Source organism: Thermobia domestica, chromosome 9 (assembly GCF_964235325.1).
Source record: "Thermobia domestica chromosome 9, izTheDome1.hap1.1, whole genome shotgun sequence".
Taxonomy (NCBI): Eukaryota; Metazoa; Arthropoda; class Insecta; order Zygentoma; family Lepismatidae; genus Thermobia; species Thermobia domestica.
This window is the reverse complement of record NC_137462.1, coordinates 10,375,775-10,393,643: the sequence shown is the minus strand read 5'-3', so window position 1 is coordinate 10,393,643 and position 17,869 is coordinate 10,375,775. Positions and strand designations below refer to the sequence as shown.

General features: G+C 36.8%; 1 protein-coding gene across 1 annotated transcript in view; it reads left to right on the top strand.

Annotated features, from left to right (window-relative positions):
* The window catches only part of LOC145694404 (F-box only protein 21-like), a 43,944-nt gene extending 26,850 nt beyond the window's left edge, over positions 1–17,094 (top strand). Inside the window, exons 4-9 of the mRNA XM_081770597.1 lie at positions 2,791–2,924; positions 4,621–4,762; positions 11,952–12,149; positions 13,705–13,812; positions 14,759–14,993; positions 16,655–17,094. Of these exons, the coding sequence (XP_081626723.1) occupies positions 2,791–2,924; positions 4,621–4,762; positions 11,952–12,149; positions 13,705–13,812; positions 14,759–14,993; positions 16,655–16,821 (984 nt within the window). The 3' untranslated portion in view covers positions 16,822–17,094. The remainder of the gene's footprint in view (positions 1–2,790; positions 2,925–4,620; positions 4,763–11,951; positions 12,150–13,704; positions 13,813–14,758; positions 14,994–16,654) is intronic.
* The last annotated feature ends 775 nt before the right edge of the window (positions 17,095–17,869 follow it).

Genomic DNA, 17,869 nt, shown 5'->3' with positions numbered 1-17,869 from the left:
CCATTTCAGGCACGTAGCCAGGGGGGGGATATGGACCCCCTTTGAAATTAAAAAATAGAAAAATTAAGGAAGGATTAAACAAAAACAAACGAGAAAAAGAGAATCAGCGTTAAAAATAAAAAGCTACAGCAAGCGTTTGGTTACTCTTTCTTATGAGCAGCTTTGTGTGGAAGAAACGTAAGGGGGGGGGGGAGGTGTAAGTTAAAAATGGATATTGTTGTAACGGGGTTATTTCATGTCACGGGGCCCTTCTCCCCCTATTACGAAATCCTGGCCACTTTAAATGTTGTTTTTGGATGAAATTCACAAGCATTGCACAAAACAACGGAAAGGTCCATCACCGCTTAAATGCGAATACGTTCAATATTTCAAATAACAGGTATGGAGCATAATTGAAGGCTTTGAGCGACCTCTAAATATTTTTTTACTGCGATGAAATTTTTCATTCAGTATATTTAGACCACATGGATCAAAATTGACAACTATGCGTTTAGATCAGAGATATTTTTTCTTTACCATTCTATGCTGGACCATCCTATACAAAACACAGAGAGAGATGTTACGTTATGTCAAGCGAAATAAGCTCTAATCAGTGAATGCTGAGATAAGAACAATTGGGATATTTATAGAGAAAGAAAACAACTTATGATAATATAAACCTTTTTTTGGTTTTTGTTTTTGTTTTTGTTTAGGAGCTATAGTGTTAAGAAAGCCGCGCGTGGAGATTATTAGAAAGCTAAACCTTAGGACTAATGTAAACATAGTCAGGTTTAAAAATACTGCAGTACCATTCCGTTTCGGAGAAGCTTAAACCTATTCGTAAAAGAATTGTTTAAAAATGGCGAAAGAAAGATTTGACAGAAAAAAAAAAAATCAAAATATCCGTTGTGTACCTTTTCATATTGATATAAATGCTGAAAATTTCAGTTAAACGCTCACCTTTTTAGGTTTTCAGTAGTACTGAAACCCTGTTTCATGTTCTAATGAAGACTGATAACTTAGTGATGAGAGAAAGAGAAGGCATTAAATCCAAAATTCCGAATTTTTGTAAGGAGAATAGAGGAGCCATGAGCGAATTACTTTCTTGCTTCGACCTTCCTTTATCTTTCTTTTAAACCAACTTCGTTGTCACGCTGTTCAGTCACTTGTAATATCACAAATTTAAGCTCTACATCAGTAGTTTGTTGCTTGTCACTGTGCTCGATATCACCACTTCCACAACTCTTTGATTCTTCTGAAAAGTTCTTTACCAGATGACACTCTATTGACTTTCATCACTTTCTGTGACGCATTTGAAGTTAATCCGTCGCCGTAATCCGACGTGACAGGCTGAGATGCGTCGGACAGCGGGCATGCCAAACTTCTTGAAATGTTTGGTAAGGAAACATTGAAAAAATTAGCTGGACTTTCGCACTGCAGCCACACTTTTCCTTTTAGAATAGTTAGGTTTCATTGTACACGCTTTTGCATTTAAAATAGAATTATGTACAATATCATGAACTTCTTTCTTCAACGTTTTGTAAACTCTAAATAATAACAAAATCTAGAACAGTGCCTGTTAAAGAAGTTTTGCTCGTTACTGTAAGGGATTTACAAAGGTGGAAGTCTTACATCAGTAATGCAAGTTTCTGAAAACAGAAGACGTCAAAACAACGGACGTACCTTGCTCCAACGCTTCTCGTTTGCTTTGAGTTTCAACGGGACAGCTTCAATTACAAGTGGGAAAACGGTGCTCTTTCTTGTACAGTCAGAAACAATGGTAAGTATAGGTTGGAGCTATCATTTCTTATATTTCCAATTTATATTTAATATTGTTTCTGACTGTACATACCGAAACCACTGAAATAAGGATAGTGAAGTTGAAACATTATAGATGAAAAGGAATAGAAATAGAAGGTAAAGTGAAAAACTAGAATGAGATAAAGATTAATAATAATAATAAGAAGAAGAAGAAGAAAGAAAAGAAAAACTGATTTTAAATAGCTGTCATTAGCGTAGTCAATACAAGATTAGAGAAATTGCTGCGGCAGTGCTGCGTACGGTGTTTCTGAGCATTTCTGGAACGCTATTATGGGTGATAGGAGGCGAACTTTCAGTTAATAACATAAATGAACGCCACTAGTTCTACTGCGTTAATCGAGTGTAATAGGTGTGACTCTTCAGGAGAACCAAGCAGTTGTCGAAGACATGACACCAAGCACATTGACACGAACGAAGTTACTGATGTATAGTCTAGCCGCTGTTTCTTCCAACACGACATAGCATTTCACAACTCAGGGTATGTCCCGTTCTTGGCCCACCCTATATACTCTTCTGCTTAGAAGTTGGTAATCTGATTATCTATCATCTTGTATATGCAAATTGAAGAAAGTATGAAATTTGTCTTTCACATTTGGTGTGAAAGAACCAAGCAAATGTAACAACCTCTCTCTTTTTTTTCTTTCTGATTTTGAGAATCACGACAAACAGTGATCCAAAACATTAGTCCTTTCTTTTTCTGAATAACTATATATGGTATGTTTGCTTCTCTTATATTTCACTGCTGGCTATGAGTGTAGTGTGATATGTATGATATGTATTTAATTTTTTGAAAATTCTAACAAAATAAATAAAAAAAAGAAAAAAGAAAAGAGCAGATTTTATTTGGAGTAGAGTAATTCAGGTAAAATTCGTGAACGTTAATGTGTAATCAATCTGAAATACAGAAATATATGCCGTAGATAGTAATAGCTTCATTGAAAAATACGTTGCTTTAGAAAAGTGTAACTAAATATTCCATTTGTTAAACAGGTCCTAGAACGAAGAAAAGGAATTCCGATTACCTTGAGTATAGTCTTCGAAGCTATAGCTCGGAGATTGGGTGTTCGATGTGATCCAGTCAATTATCCTGCTCATTTTATGTTAAGGTGGAGGGAAAATGACGAGTAAGTTTATTTACAGTTTTTGATACTTCATCCGTATCATTATATTTATTTCTACACTTGAGACATTTTAAAATTTATACCTGTGTTAAGTCTGTGCCATGTTTCGTTGTTCTGGGAAATAAGAGTGAGGAAATAATTTCTAATACAATATTTAAATAATAACTTTTATTAGAATATTTAAGCTTAGGAAAGCAACAAATATTACGAAAGGGTATCGTAAAGTTGTAATTATCATAGTGAAAAAAAAAATCAGAATACAGGGATTGTTGTGCTTTGTAGTTGTTAACCCCTCTTTATGTAGTCGCCACCCAGATTTATACATTTCTCCCAGTCTTCCTTCACTTTACCAATACCGTCATTGTAGAAGACTGCATTGTGCTTTAAACCACTCTTCCACACCATGAACGACCTCATCTTTGTTGTCAAAATGGCGACCACGCAACGGATTCTTCATTTGGTGAAACAAGGAAAAGCCACCGGGTGCGAAGTCGGGAGAATAAAGCGGATGCTGCAATACCTCGAAGCCACACACCCTTACTTTGTCGACAACTTGAGATAAAAATCAGCTGGTGCTTCTGAAAAGGTGTCAACAAACGAGGAACCCAGTGCGCAGATACCTTAGACATGTAGAGTTCGTCATGGATAATTTTTCACACACTACCATAACTGAGACCAGTCTCGTTCATAATCGTTTGGATGGTTACGTGTCTGTGTTCGAGGATTAAACACTCCACTTTCTTCACAGTGGTCTCATCGTCCGTCAGGAATGGTATTCCAGGTCTTAGGTCGTCTGTGAGGGACATAATGACCCGTTTGGAATTTCGTTTTCCACTTTACAGTGGTGTCATAAGATGAAAATCATCACCATCCACAGCCTTTATCTCGTCATGAATTTGTCTGGCATTATTACCCTTCAAATTCAGGAACTTTATCACATTGCGAGCCTCAATCTTATCCATCTTTCACTTTGATCACTTTTGGCACATCCTGTTGAAAAAAAAAATCATTAGGAGCTAATTTTCTTAACATCATGCTCATAAGAACCAAATGTAACACGGACAAAATTTCATCATCATATCGTAATAACTTCCTGGTGATAATTAAAACTTTACGATACCTCCCCCTCCCCGTACATGTAAGGTTTCCCTTTCCATTGTTTCAAAAATCAAACAAATTATGTATTTCGAGCAAACAACAGTATTACTGATCTTAGTACACAAAAAGATGCAATACTGCAGATAAAAACTAGAACACGGCATAAGCACACCGAAAAATTTGTCAGAAACATTCATATTACGGAATATAGTATCTAATGTACTCAATAAAAGGGTATAGAAAAGGAGGTTTATGTTATGCAAAGAATTTAAAAATTGACTGAAGTTATTTCACTCATATATCAGCTCACTATTACCCTCGAAATGTGATAAATATATTGTTAGAAGATTCTTAGGTTGCAATTAAAGAAAATTATTTCAATAATACAAAATAGTGTTTATATGGAACAGAAATACATGATTAATATTTTGTTAGAAGTCTTTTTTTTCTGAGAGGGGTGGGGGATGAGTAGAAGATGCTTTATGCTTTTAATACATAAATTGTATACAAGTTAAACTGTTAGTAAGAACTCATGTTTGTGAAGAAAATAAATTCGTAAAATAGTGTTATCTAGTTATGTTTATTGTTTTGTGCGTTTCAGCCCGTCAGACGATTCGTCCACCTATTATATCGACGTTTTCGAAGGGGGTAAGTTTGTTACAAGGCGCAATTGTCCTAGATTATCAGGATCACAATGTCCAGTCGCCTCAAGACAGCCGTTTCCTAGCGCTAGCTCAATACAGGTAATATACGTTAACGGCCGTATTTGATCATTATAGCAATTCTGTTTTAGATGCTTTTTTGAAGATTAGAGTATATGGCTCTTAGAGCAGGATCTGAGTTTAATTTTTGTTTTTATCTCCTGGCGTAAACATACAGGAGTTTATAATTTCACCCCAGGTGTATGTATGTGGTACGTTATTTCGGTAACTACTGGCCGGATCTAACCTTTAAACGCCGAAGGACGCAACTGCTGCGTCAGGGCTTTAAATCTTAATAGCGCAGCCCCTAGTTAAGCTAGGAAGATAATTTTGGTATCAATGTGTTCCTGAGAAAAGAAGTTTGCTATCGAGATGCATTTTATGCATGTGCAGAATACCACGGCGGAGAGGGGAAGGGTAAAGATTTTTTATCAGGTTTTTTTGGGAGCTCATTCACTCTTTTTGGGGGTACAGTCACAAAAATTGGTTTGTGAAGCAATGAAGTAGTCTACTACACACTAAAACCCTGCAAAAGTACTTGTTGCTTATATGGAGAGAGGGGCAAATTTGACCAATTTTTTGAGTCCGAGTTTTTTTGACGTAAATCACATTTATTTTCTAGATGGTTCCATACAAGACATCTTTTCACTGAATTGGTCTAATTGTTACATCTATTGAAGCATAATTCTTGTTTCTGTATTTTCTATTAACAATAATGAAAAAAAAAATGGTGTGTATATTAAATGGCGGTGTGATAATTAGGGAGATCAAAAGGACCGACAACGTGGTCTGCAATAGCCCTTCGAAAATGATATACAGGACGTTTTTATAGGAATTTTGTTCTGAATTTTTATCTTGCTTTGTATTGTAGCAATGACTACCATTTTTTATGTTATTGTCACACGTGTATTGCCTAGACATTAGCTTTATTTTGTCAGCGTAGTGACTGTAAGGGTTGCCAAGGTCCCCCAACGAGAATCTACGATTTCGTTCAAATCTATGCCTGGTATATAAAGGCTAAGCCAAATGTGATGTTTAAGTAGCCGACCTTCTAAGGAATGAAGATCATTATATTCAGTAATCGAGCCTTGAGAGGTAGAGGCTTGACTCAGATTGGCTTGTATGTGGTACTTTATTTTTCGGTAACTACTGACCGATCTGAGCGAAATTTGGTGGCCAAGTAGACAGGCTGCTTTCGACAGCTTTGCACACTGGAATCTTCTGAGCTTAAGTTATCCGGTTTGTTGTGTTTTAGATCCTTACGTAACTCCTAGGTTGTGAAGGACAGGACTGCTGTTAACGTAAACTACAAACCACGACGAGAGCCTGAATTCGGTAAATTTGGCGAGTGTACAGACCATGATACATGATGAACATTCACAGTATGGACGTCCAAGACAGCTGGTACAGGGTGTCTACTAATACTGGAAATACATGAATTGTACTGGAATTTAATTTTAATACTGGAAATATACTGGAATTTTGATCTACATATTGGAAAAATCATGAAACTGATAATTTGTCAACAATACTTTTTTGTAATTATTTTAATAGTCTTAGAAACAATTTTGTATCCATTGAAATTGTAAATCTTTCCAAAGCAAGAGTTGTATACATTTTGTAATTAGACATTTAAAGCAATTGGTGGAGTAGAGAGTTGTGACGGGAGTTGGGAGGCTCTTCAAAAAATGTTTTAAAAAATCACGGTTTTAAAAAAAATCAAAGTTAACTAAATTAATTAAAAATAAAATATTCTTTTGATGATAAAACAATTAAAAACCTGAAATCATCAAGAGTGTGATGATTCCTAAAGAACTTTAAAAAAATCATTGTATTAGGTACAGGAATTTTGCTGATAGTTATACTGTATATACTGGAATTTTGATAATGAAACTCAGTAGACACCCTGTGGTAGGACCGGATATATAGTGGTGTCTGATGCGAAAATTAACAGAATTTTAAAGAAGTTGAAAAAAAAGCTGTGGAAAATATAGAATCAAAAGCAGCATTAAAAAAAAAAAAAAAAAAAAAAAAAACGAAAGCAGTAGAACACTGGAACGAATAGAACTGTGTAACATGTGGTAATTGAAAGGTAGAAAGATGGCTACTCTTAGGTGCTTAGGTAGCATCATTAACGAAGGTCTGAAAGATAAAATTAAAATGAAATGAATTTTCAGTTTAACGTCCCACAATTATACACTGAGGCTGAGGGAGACGGATGATGATAATGCATGAAAAGGTGGAATGAAGGAAGTGGGAGGAAACGGGAGAACTCACCCACACAGTGTTTTTCCACCATAATGTTCATATGGCACGAGCTGGGATCAAACCAGGGACCTTACGCACCAAGGGTGAACGTGCTGCCACTGAGCCAGCGTTGTCCCCGATCTGAAAAGTGAATTGGAAATAAAAACAGGGTTAGAAATGGCAATCGAAGCCTTTAGGAAGAAGAAAACTATTTCCTTGCTTGTTAAATAAAGAGTTGTGAAACAGACTCACGCAATGTTTTGTGTAGAGCATTCTACTATACAGGCAGAAAACGTGGGTATTACTGGAGAGCGTTGTGAAACAAATGAAAACGTGTGAAATGTTAATGTGGAGAAGAATTAAAAAACTAACTAGGTGAAACGAAAATCGTATAGGGGAATGTTAGTGAAAGTTGGGGGAAAACAATACTGGAAATAGTTTTTAAAAAATAGAAAGAAAGAAAGGGGGAAAAACTGATTAGGGCATTATTTGAAGAAAAGTAATTTTATTAGAAATGTCATAGAAGGTATGGCAGAAGGTAAAATAGGAAGAGAAGAGGAGTACTATTGATAGACGATTGGAAAATTGCAATTATAACGTCAAAACGAAGAGATGAACAGAGGACTGTAGTGTATGGGGCCCTTGTGTAGCGACCAGTGAAGGAAGAATATTTATGATGATGATTATGTCTCAGATAACTGCATTGATGTACTGTTAACCATGAACTACGTTTATGTTAAAGCAAAGAAAATGTAGGTGAACGGTTAGTGCTTTTACTACTTTATAGTCAGGATATCCCGTGTTCGAATCTCAAAGCTGGTCATCCTGACAAAGTTTCTCCTACAATTTTTTTCATCTCAGTCCCCATGTTTCGAAATTTTCTTCCATTTATTTTTAATATTTGAACCTATAACGCCCTCCTTATTATACATGGAACTTTCTTGAATAACGTGGCAAACTTTTGAAAATCAGAAACCTTGCAGTTTATCGTCACACGATTATGTCCTTCAGGCAAAGGGAGACAGTTGAATTTTTTCGGACAAATTGTAGGAGGTGATAGTAGACATGAAATTAGAAAAAAAAAAAAAAAAAGTCGAATGAGCATGGATTGAAAACGCCATTGTTTTCAAGTAACAGGTGTTGCAAAATTTGCGAAGATGCTGATAGAACACAGAATATCTAATGAACACGGAGATGTATCGCTGTCGGATCGAAAGATTACACGGATACTCGCACTGACGTACAAATGGGAGCAGAGCGCCACGCAGTGAGGATCCCTACAGATTGTTAATTTACAGACAGATATATTCCCTTCTGTTGGGATCTTCATTGCGCGACGACAGCTTCGCTTCCATCTGTACACCATTGTATTTATCAGGTGCGAGTTTCCCTGTAATCTTTTGATTCCTACCGTTATCTCTCCGTGTCCATGAGATTTGCGTTATATCAGTGTCTTCGCAACCTTTTCACACTTTTCATGTCAAAATGGTACCGCTTTCGATTCATTTTCTTTCGACATTTTTTGCATAATTTCATAAGTACTGTCACATTCTTCACTTTACCGATTGAGACTTAAAAATTAAATTAAATTTCTACTTTTACGTCCCACGTTTATGCCCATTACACTAAAGGAAACTGGTGATGAACGAAAGTAAATGGTTGTGGATAGGGTTGCCAGATGTCCCGATTTTCCAGGACAGTCCCGGTTTTCAATGAAAGAATTAACTGTCCCGAAAATGGCTTTTGGGACGCCTGTTTTTCTCGGTTTTCGTTCTTCATATTGAAAAAAAATTCAACCCGCAAGAACTAGTTTCTCACCTAAAAACGGAAGGTAGTGTTTCTGACTCAGATGGTGACGCAACAAAGAAGACATTTTCCCTTCAATCATAAATGGGAGAGTGTGTCGTAATTGGTGCAATATGTAAGGCCTGTTAAACACAAAAAGTCGGAATAATGGACTCCAGGCAGCTCTCTTTATGTTACCTTTTCACATTCTTTATAATCTTTTGTGTTAACTGTATATAGAAAAAAAAATGAAATCGTTTAAATTTTACGTCTCACGATTATGCCGGTTGGGCTAAAGGAGATGTTGATTATGAGAAATGGATAAAATGAAATGAAGAAAGTGTGAGGACACGGGAGAATCACAAGAAAATCCACGCACACGGTGTTTGTTTACCACAAAGTTCACTTGGCGCGAGCTAGAATCGAACCAAGGACCCCATGCACTAGAGGTGTAACTGTATACAGAATGAACTGAAAAATTATGAATCCTGGAAAAAATGTAATTGATTCTGACCAAATAAGTAGGAACCGTGATCTTATATATAGCTTCAGATTGGTGTCCCTGTTTTTCGCTTACAAAATCTGGCAACCCTAGTTTGTGTAAGAATTAGTGGAATGACAGTTTGGGAAAACAGAATTCCGAGAAAATTCACGGACACGATGATATTCACTACGAACTCACATGGTCTTGAATCAAACCTAAGACCTCTTGCACCAGAAGTGGGCGCTATACTACGAGATTTCGTGTCGTCCGTCATATTCCGCCCCGTATCGAAATTCAGTTGTTCGTAGATCATACATAGCAATGTAAAGTCGTTTGGTAATATTGCTGTTCTACAAAGGCTGTTTGAATCAAACGGTGAGTGACAGTGGTATTTCCCAAGAAACAACACCACGAGCAGATCAGACAACGATGTAGGCATATGGTTCAACTCCTTATGTAACCATGGCATGCCGAGCGTGTTTTGCTCACTATCTATGGTCAGCAGTCCTGTGAAGGTGTGTTGAGTTTTACACTCTGTAAGTTTTTCTAGTCCGTATGGATATAAACGCAGAGTAACGTTATATGATTCGATACTGTGTTCATGCGGCTTATCGACCTCGGTGACTGTAGAGAGGTGAAGAACGCCTATATAGGAAAACGGAGTTTTCGTTGGCATAACGAGTCCCGCACAGTGGTCGTCCGTAAACGACGAATACTGAAGTAAACATTAACTCAGTAGCAGCGATTGTCGCCATTTCAGGCTCGCCCAACGTTAGAGAAGGGATTACTTGGTTTACAATTTCCAACGAATGTTGAGGTACAGGTTTCTTCCTTCAAAATTATACTCGAAGAAGAATTTAGGAAGATCGTGATTACCAAATTGCAAGAAGAGATGTTTCTTTGTGTCAACAATTCAGGCCGTTATTTCGAGAAGAAGCAGAAATGTAATGATACTGACAACGATAGCGAATAATTGTAAACTTACTCCTAAAACAAAATTGTATGGTTCACTCCTGTAGCATCGACAATTCTTTACCTAACCCTGTCTGATACCTCACAGCCTACTCTATTGTTCGCTCATGATTGACCTACAGACCTACATGGTTGTTAGGACGCCTTGTGACGTTGTTCTGAAATACGAGGCCTACTGACGACTTGTTTTGGGATAGCCTTTGTACTTTTGTATCGTCGCTATACTCTCATGTCTAAAGTATTTGAGTTTCATATTAGATATCTTAGGTTCATGTTATACTAGCAGTACAAGATTGAGACGCTCCCGAGTGTGGTTCGAATCCCAGGTTAATAGTAAATTTTTCCCTTCATAGTCTTTTTGTTTCGCCTTTGGTGTGAGCAGTCCTGGGTTCGATTCCCTGTGTGAACACTCGGTTGAAAAGGTGTAACATCTTTTTCAGTTCGCCCATCCTGAATAAGGTTTTTTCCTGAGTTTTCCTCATTCACACCAGGCAAATGCCGGGATGGTGCCTTACGTAATGGCCCCAGCCGCTTCCTTTCCTCCTCCAATTCCATGGTCAGTGTGGTCGCTGAGGGACGCCATCCTTCATATGTGTGACGGGCCGAAAACCGTCGGAAACCCAGAAATCTAGTTACTAATTCTCTGTTTCGTAAGGACGTAAAAAGAACAAATGTTTTTCTAAAATTATTACTATGTTTTAAACATTTTAAAAATGTCTTGTATAGTTGATAAACGGTATTGTATTATAGTAAATAATGCTATGATTTTCAAGAAGTTTGGTTTATCAGAAGCCCTATATATATATATTTATTTACCATGTCCATCCTTCCGAGAGACAAAACAAGTCTCGATAACTATTTGATCAGTCATCAGCAAGTTCGGATAAAATGTTAGGAATGGAGTTCGTTTTCGGTCCCAACACTCAAACCGGAAATGGTAGAAATTAACCATTTCCGGTTTTAACGTTGATCACTGTAGAGCAAAAACTATAATAGGTAGAGAGATGCGGTTTTCTGCAATCGATTAATTGCCTTAAAAATAAATTACGCCTCCATCCTTAATTTTCTACTAAAGCCAGAAGTAGTTAAAATCCATTACAACTTCTGTTTTTCATATTGATCTACATAGAAGAAAAACGATAACAGATAGCGAGAAGCGGTCAACTAAGCGTCCAAGATATATTCCATCTCAATTAAAACGGCATATACAGAAGTTGTTTGCGCCAATTGATTAAACGTCTCAATAGTACATTTCATTTCTATCCTTAAGTCTCTACTATAACCACAAGTGGTAGAAATCTAGCACGACTTCTCGTTTCAGTATTGCTGTACATAAAACAAAAATGATAAGAGTCCGGTTTAAATGTTGATCGTTATAGAGTGAAAACAGTACCAGCTAGCGAACAGAGGTTTCCTGCAACCAATTACGTGTCTCAAGGATATATTCCATCTCTACTCTAATCTAAAAACCCGGAAGTGTTATAAATATACTACCACTTCCGGTTTAAATAATAATTGAGAAAATATCATACTACCACAAAAAACCAAACTCCTTCACGTGGGATACACGTCACACTACTACTAACTATATTACCAAATGTTTTTGTATTGCTACTTTCTTTCCTCTGTATTTAGTAAAGTTGTACCCTGAATATATCAATCTTTGTGTGACTTTGTTGCAGAATGAATTGAGTTGAACTGTAAGCTATGTTTGCCTTAATATTTCTTCTTTCCTTTCAACAGGTGTTTGAGCGTATGGCCAACAATTTGGTAGTAGTGTGTCGTCAGAATGGATATGTGGGTGATCGATTACTGTGCCTTCGGAATGCGTTGGAATTATTGTTGTTAATAAATCCTCGAGATTTAGATGCGGCATTACATTTAGCCCGGCTATATATGCATTTATGCATTAATCTAGACGAAGTCATAGACAAGTTGCAGGTAAGGATAACAACAACATAAAATACATTCCTTCTGTTATTTTTCAGTCAGATATGTACTTAGGAAATTGATTTGGAATTAGCCAGCGTAAAGAGGAAGGTCTTGAAAATGAAATTCGGTAAAAGGTCTAGCTACTTCCTCCACCTGTACTGTGACACGACTGCAAATGTATAGAACCATATGGGAAAACCCTCCAGCCATACCACTCAACCATCCCGGTCGTTCTAGGCAAGGAAGGTAGAAGAGACCTGACGCAATAGACCTGATGGGGAAGTCTTGAAGAGAAAACACACCAGCTTTTATCAGAATAGGATAATTTTATTGAAATTACCGTAGATTTGATTGACTGACAAAAGCACTTACACATACATTCATATGCATGTAAATGCATTTGGTGACAAATGAAAGAACATTGTTTTTCCCTGCTTCTGTTACTTTCCCACCTGAAGTCAAGGCCGGGATAACACACGCTAAAGGCACGAATGATGTAATAGACCATGAAGAGATATGGATGGTTGGATTGGGGTTCAGCTTGAATTCTTATCACCATTGCGACTATATGAGACATGGACTTAGAGTTAAGGTAGTATCTGTACCACTGTAATGCATTCAAATTCTGAGGTTCTCATGTTGAATCGAACTCGGTACTTTGTGTATCAAAGGCGCGCGCGCTAACCACTGAACCAGAAAGAAAGGCAAAGAAATATGAAATTCATAAAGTTTATTAAGTGATAAAAGATGAGTAACCTTATGATTTAAATGTTCCTTTTATTTCTGTAATTCAGTGTATAGGGGTGTAGAAAGTTATGCCCGATATCTGTAGTTGCGGGTAGGAGCTTGAATATACTGTAGACTTACTTCTGTCCTCGATTGGAACACAAATCTTCAATAAAACTATGCCCTGTTCTATTGTGCACTAGAAGCACATGGGTAGCTCAATAATTATTGCTCTGTCGTTGGATTGGCCATCATGAACCTATTGAATGGCCCTCCTGGTTCCGGCCTTCACACCTATCTCGGGATGATGAAACATGCAGTATACAGCGAAAACTACGGAACATTCATCACCTTCGTACAATGAACGCAGAAATTATAGTATGCTGATATTAACATTTGCCAGATGCATCGCCCACAATAGCAAACAGTTTGAACATTACAAATAAATATTCGCTGTCAACCTGACAGTGGCTTTCGAGACGTTGTTCTACTATTGACGTTGTACTCCTGGTTTAAACAAATATAATAAACTACCTTTATGCATGTATGGAAGTATTTACCAAGAAGACGGGCATAACATTTTACATACCCTGTATTTATTTGAGAAATCAAATTCTGCATATATTATGCACCTTACTGAAATTTAGTTGATATTTAGGTACAAAGTAAGATCGTCAATTGGAATATCTCAAGGTAGCTTTTATTTCTAACTTCCAGTATTGAACTAGACTAACGATATGTGCTTATTTTAGAAGGGAAGGGGAGACGGGGAAAGAAGTGTTAGCATTCATATGTCATGAGCAACTTATTTACTAATGCAATGAAGGTGTATTTTTAGGAGATTGAACCGGAGGACAGAGGCCAAGTGCATATTACAGTTCGTATGCTTCAGATATACGAGGCTCAATATGAAATGCAGAATATGCTCAACAGAGAGGCAAGCAAGGTAAGTGGATGCGATGTATTTGAGTAATTAATCTCTGCAAAAATACATTATCAGAAAGTAGCTTAAAAAATCGAATTGATATCGCAGTTTTTTCATAATGGGTTCTGGAATTTAAGATTCGAACGGTTCTAAGAAGTTGTATTTTCGAAATAATAATAATAATAATAATTAATAATAATAATAATAATAATAATAATAATAATAATAATAATAATAATAATAATAATAATAATAATAATAATAATAATAATAATAAAAGGCTCTTTTTAAAACTTCCATCGAAAACATTCCCTACTTTAAGAAAATGTTGAAATATAGGTAAACTGAAGATGAAAGCAAGAAAGCTTTCGAAATTATTTTGTTGTATTAAATACTGTGACACTGTAAGGTTAATAGTATTTTAGTCCAGTAGTTCTCAACCGATCTGTCGCGACACACTGGTGTGTCACGCAGTGCTAAGGTGTATCGCGAAATTTTAGAATTTAAAAGTCATGAAGAATCGAATAATAATTAGTTAAAATCGAGATAGACTGTACCAGTCTACACCTCCAGCGGTAGAAATAATGGTTAGTGCTTTATAGAGTAATTATAAAAACTAATTGATTTCACTATTATAATAGATATTATTATTATTATTATTATTATTATTATTATTATTATTATTATTATTATTATTATTATTATTATTATTATTATTATTATTATTATTATTATTGTTTATAATGAAAACATCAAACAAATATGTCGCAAAGTCCTGGACGTTCAGTAAAAGTGTGTCGTCAGTCAAAAAAGGTTGAGAACCACTGTTTTAGTCAGGGATTATTAGGATAATTATCTACCAGTCATCCAAATTTTTGTTTTCATATGAAGAGTAAAGTTTAGATCTATAGAGTTAGAAGTCTGTAACATTTCGTCTCCAGCGTATTAGTGTTGAATTTCCTTACAGATAGAACCAAAACCTAGGGATTCATCGAGCTGCAAGGACGTTGAATTTGCAGTGGGAATGATTATGCGGCACAAGCGATACAACTACACATGCGTCATCTATGGCTGGGATCCCCTGTGTACAGCGTCACAGGAGTGGATTCTTCGGATGGGAGTGGATAATTTACCAAGGAAAGACAAACAACCGTTCTATAATGTCCTTGTGGAAGACGGGTCCAATCGATATGCGGCGCAAGGTATAATAATAGCCACTAACATTCTAGAATTATATTAATACGAGAGTGTACATATATCCTATCAAGCTTTATCTTACCAACTTAGTCGTTTCATTAATTTTATCTTTGTTCACAAATTCTATCATTTTCAGCCTAGTTACACTGTCATGTGAGAACATGCGCCTGTATTTTAACAGTGGGCTCATCTGGACGTTTCACAACTTTTTGTCTGTTCTCTAATGTTTCTCTCTTTCGTAACTCCTTAACCTCCGTGTCTAATGAAGCGTTCTAGTGAGAGAAGTTACAGTGTAGAGTGTCCATCGGTCACGAAAGTTACGAAATCAGAAAACGTCATGAAAGTCAACTGGAAGATTTTGTTCTATAAAACGTCAAAATTCACACTAAAAGTGTCTTGGGTCGGCTTTAGACGATACTAAATCGCAAACAAAGCACGCTTCTATGACATGCTTGAAAATTCGGCCTAATTCGCTCCTGAGAATGTTATGAAATTTTATGGTTTGGTAAAGAAAAAGTCACGAAATTTCATCTGGGAATTTTAGTAGACACCCTGTTGTATACTAAAATAGTTACCCGTTATCTATCTCGCTAGAACTCCCATTACCCATTTATCCTTCTTATGAGCTCATAATGAATCACATGGCGATAATTCCACCATACGCACAGCATAACTTTCTTGGGATGCAGAGGTGGTCTTGAGGTGTGTGGAACTGCGTCACGTGGCGACAACCAATGTCGAGTACGCTTGGGTGTGTTGTAAAGGACCCACTTTTCATCACTAGTGATCAATCGACCATATGTCAGTGTGTTCTAGTGCTTGGAGAGCAAGGATAAACTGGCTTCAACTCGCTGTCGTTTGTTGGTCAGTGACAATGTGTGTGGTACCCACTTACTCAACTTGTATGTCTTCCCTATGTAATGCAGGTGCAGTCTGACTGTTTCCATTGATACATTAAACCTTTCGGCAAGTTCCTGACCTGTAAGACTACTCTTCTCCTCGATGGCTGTCTTCAGGGCATCCTCATCCAACATATGTGGTCATCCACTGCGGGGCTCATCACTCAAGCCCAAATCGCAGGTCCGGAATTTTTGAAACCACTGTCGGACGGTGCGTTCATTCACGGCATTCTCCCCGAACGCCTGGCATATGTAGCGACGTGATGCGGCCGCTGATAGGCCTACCTTGAAGTCATACAGCAAACACCCCCTCGACACCTCCATTTCACTGCGCCACTTGACGAGCTAGGTCTCTGTAGTGTGCCCAACGAGCGTCTACTGATGTCGGTCAGTGCTCTGCCTTTCTCCTTGTCGCGTCGCGCGCATGTGACTAACGTCATAGCATGTCTGTGACCCTCGATCAACAAGGCCATCACAAACGGCAAAAACTTATTTGGATACCTTATACCATAGCATTATGTAGATATACGATCCGGAAATCCTGTTGTATCATACCTTTTGTTATTTGTGGCAGTTGCCGGCTTCAGCTTTCCAGAAAGGTATATCAATAAGGGATTTTCTATATCCACTCTTACGTTTTCTAAACCCATTTTAAATTTGGGAAGCATTTCTTGTAAGACATCAGTGCTGTATAAAGACTTGTCAATCACCCTTCGTATAAATATTACGCAAGTTTTATTTATTTATTTATTTATTTGTTATTCCAGAAAACTTGGAGATCGCGTCTGAGCCAAAGCAGATTGACCATGCGGAGATCGGACGATATTTCAATAAATTCTGTGGCAATTGCTACATTCCAAATGACGAAAAAATCCAAGAATACCCAGACGACACCCAAGTGAGGGAGAGACTCATTCAAAGTTATTTCACGTAAGGTACGGATCACTGACACATTCATATCACTGGTTTATCAAATTTAACCCTTTGTACAAGTGTTCCATTTAATAAAGCAACAGCTATTTATATAAAGTTCAATAGAATTTGTGTGTTGCGGGATCGTGTATATAAATGAATATTTTGTATATTATTGTGAATAGAGGTACCAAGAGATATAATGTGTGAAACACTATTTTTATTCTTGATGTGTATATTCTTGCATTTGATAGAACCTTCTTGTATATAATGAATAAAAAGATTTAGTTCTTAATTTGGATTTTTAATACTTGTAACATTGCATTTTTACAAAAGTACTAACATTTTAAAATGTAAGATAATATAATTATTTCTAAATTAAGAACCATGGGGATTTCAAGTTAGAAGGGAAACAGGGGGGGGATGATGATGATGATGATGATTATTATTATTATTATTATTATTATTATTATTATTTCAGCAATGCAGAATGTGACTCACTGTACAGCACTCACGTACAGTGCGTGGGTTTTCTCGGGGTCTTCCACTGTCATTCTACCACTTCATTCATTATCATAATCATCCTGTCCATTAGCTTCAGTGCTTAATGTGGAATGTTAAAAAGAAAGAAGAAATATAATGTGTAGATCGGTTTTGCACAATAACACATCCGTCAAAGGTGTTAGCACTTTGGAATAGATACAAACATGTCTTACATCATGGTCCTGTAAGAAATTCGGTCCTTAACATGATGAGGTTTTTATACATGTGTACAGAAATACTCAGAATGTCGTAAAGCGAGAACACCTCTTGCCGTCAATCATGGAACAATATTTTTAGTTTTATATTAGATAATGATATAAGTGGCATTAATGTACCTATGTATTTCTTCAAGCCAAATGATCTCAAGAGCCGCTCCTACCATCTTCGTCAATCCCTCGATGAACAAAGTTCAAGAACTCCCAAATCTAATTGTCCATATCACCTCAAATATTTGAGTGTAGGACCTAATTTAGGTGGCCAATTATACTGGACAACATGACTTGTATTGTAATGTATTGTTAGATATG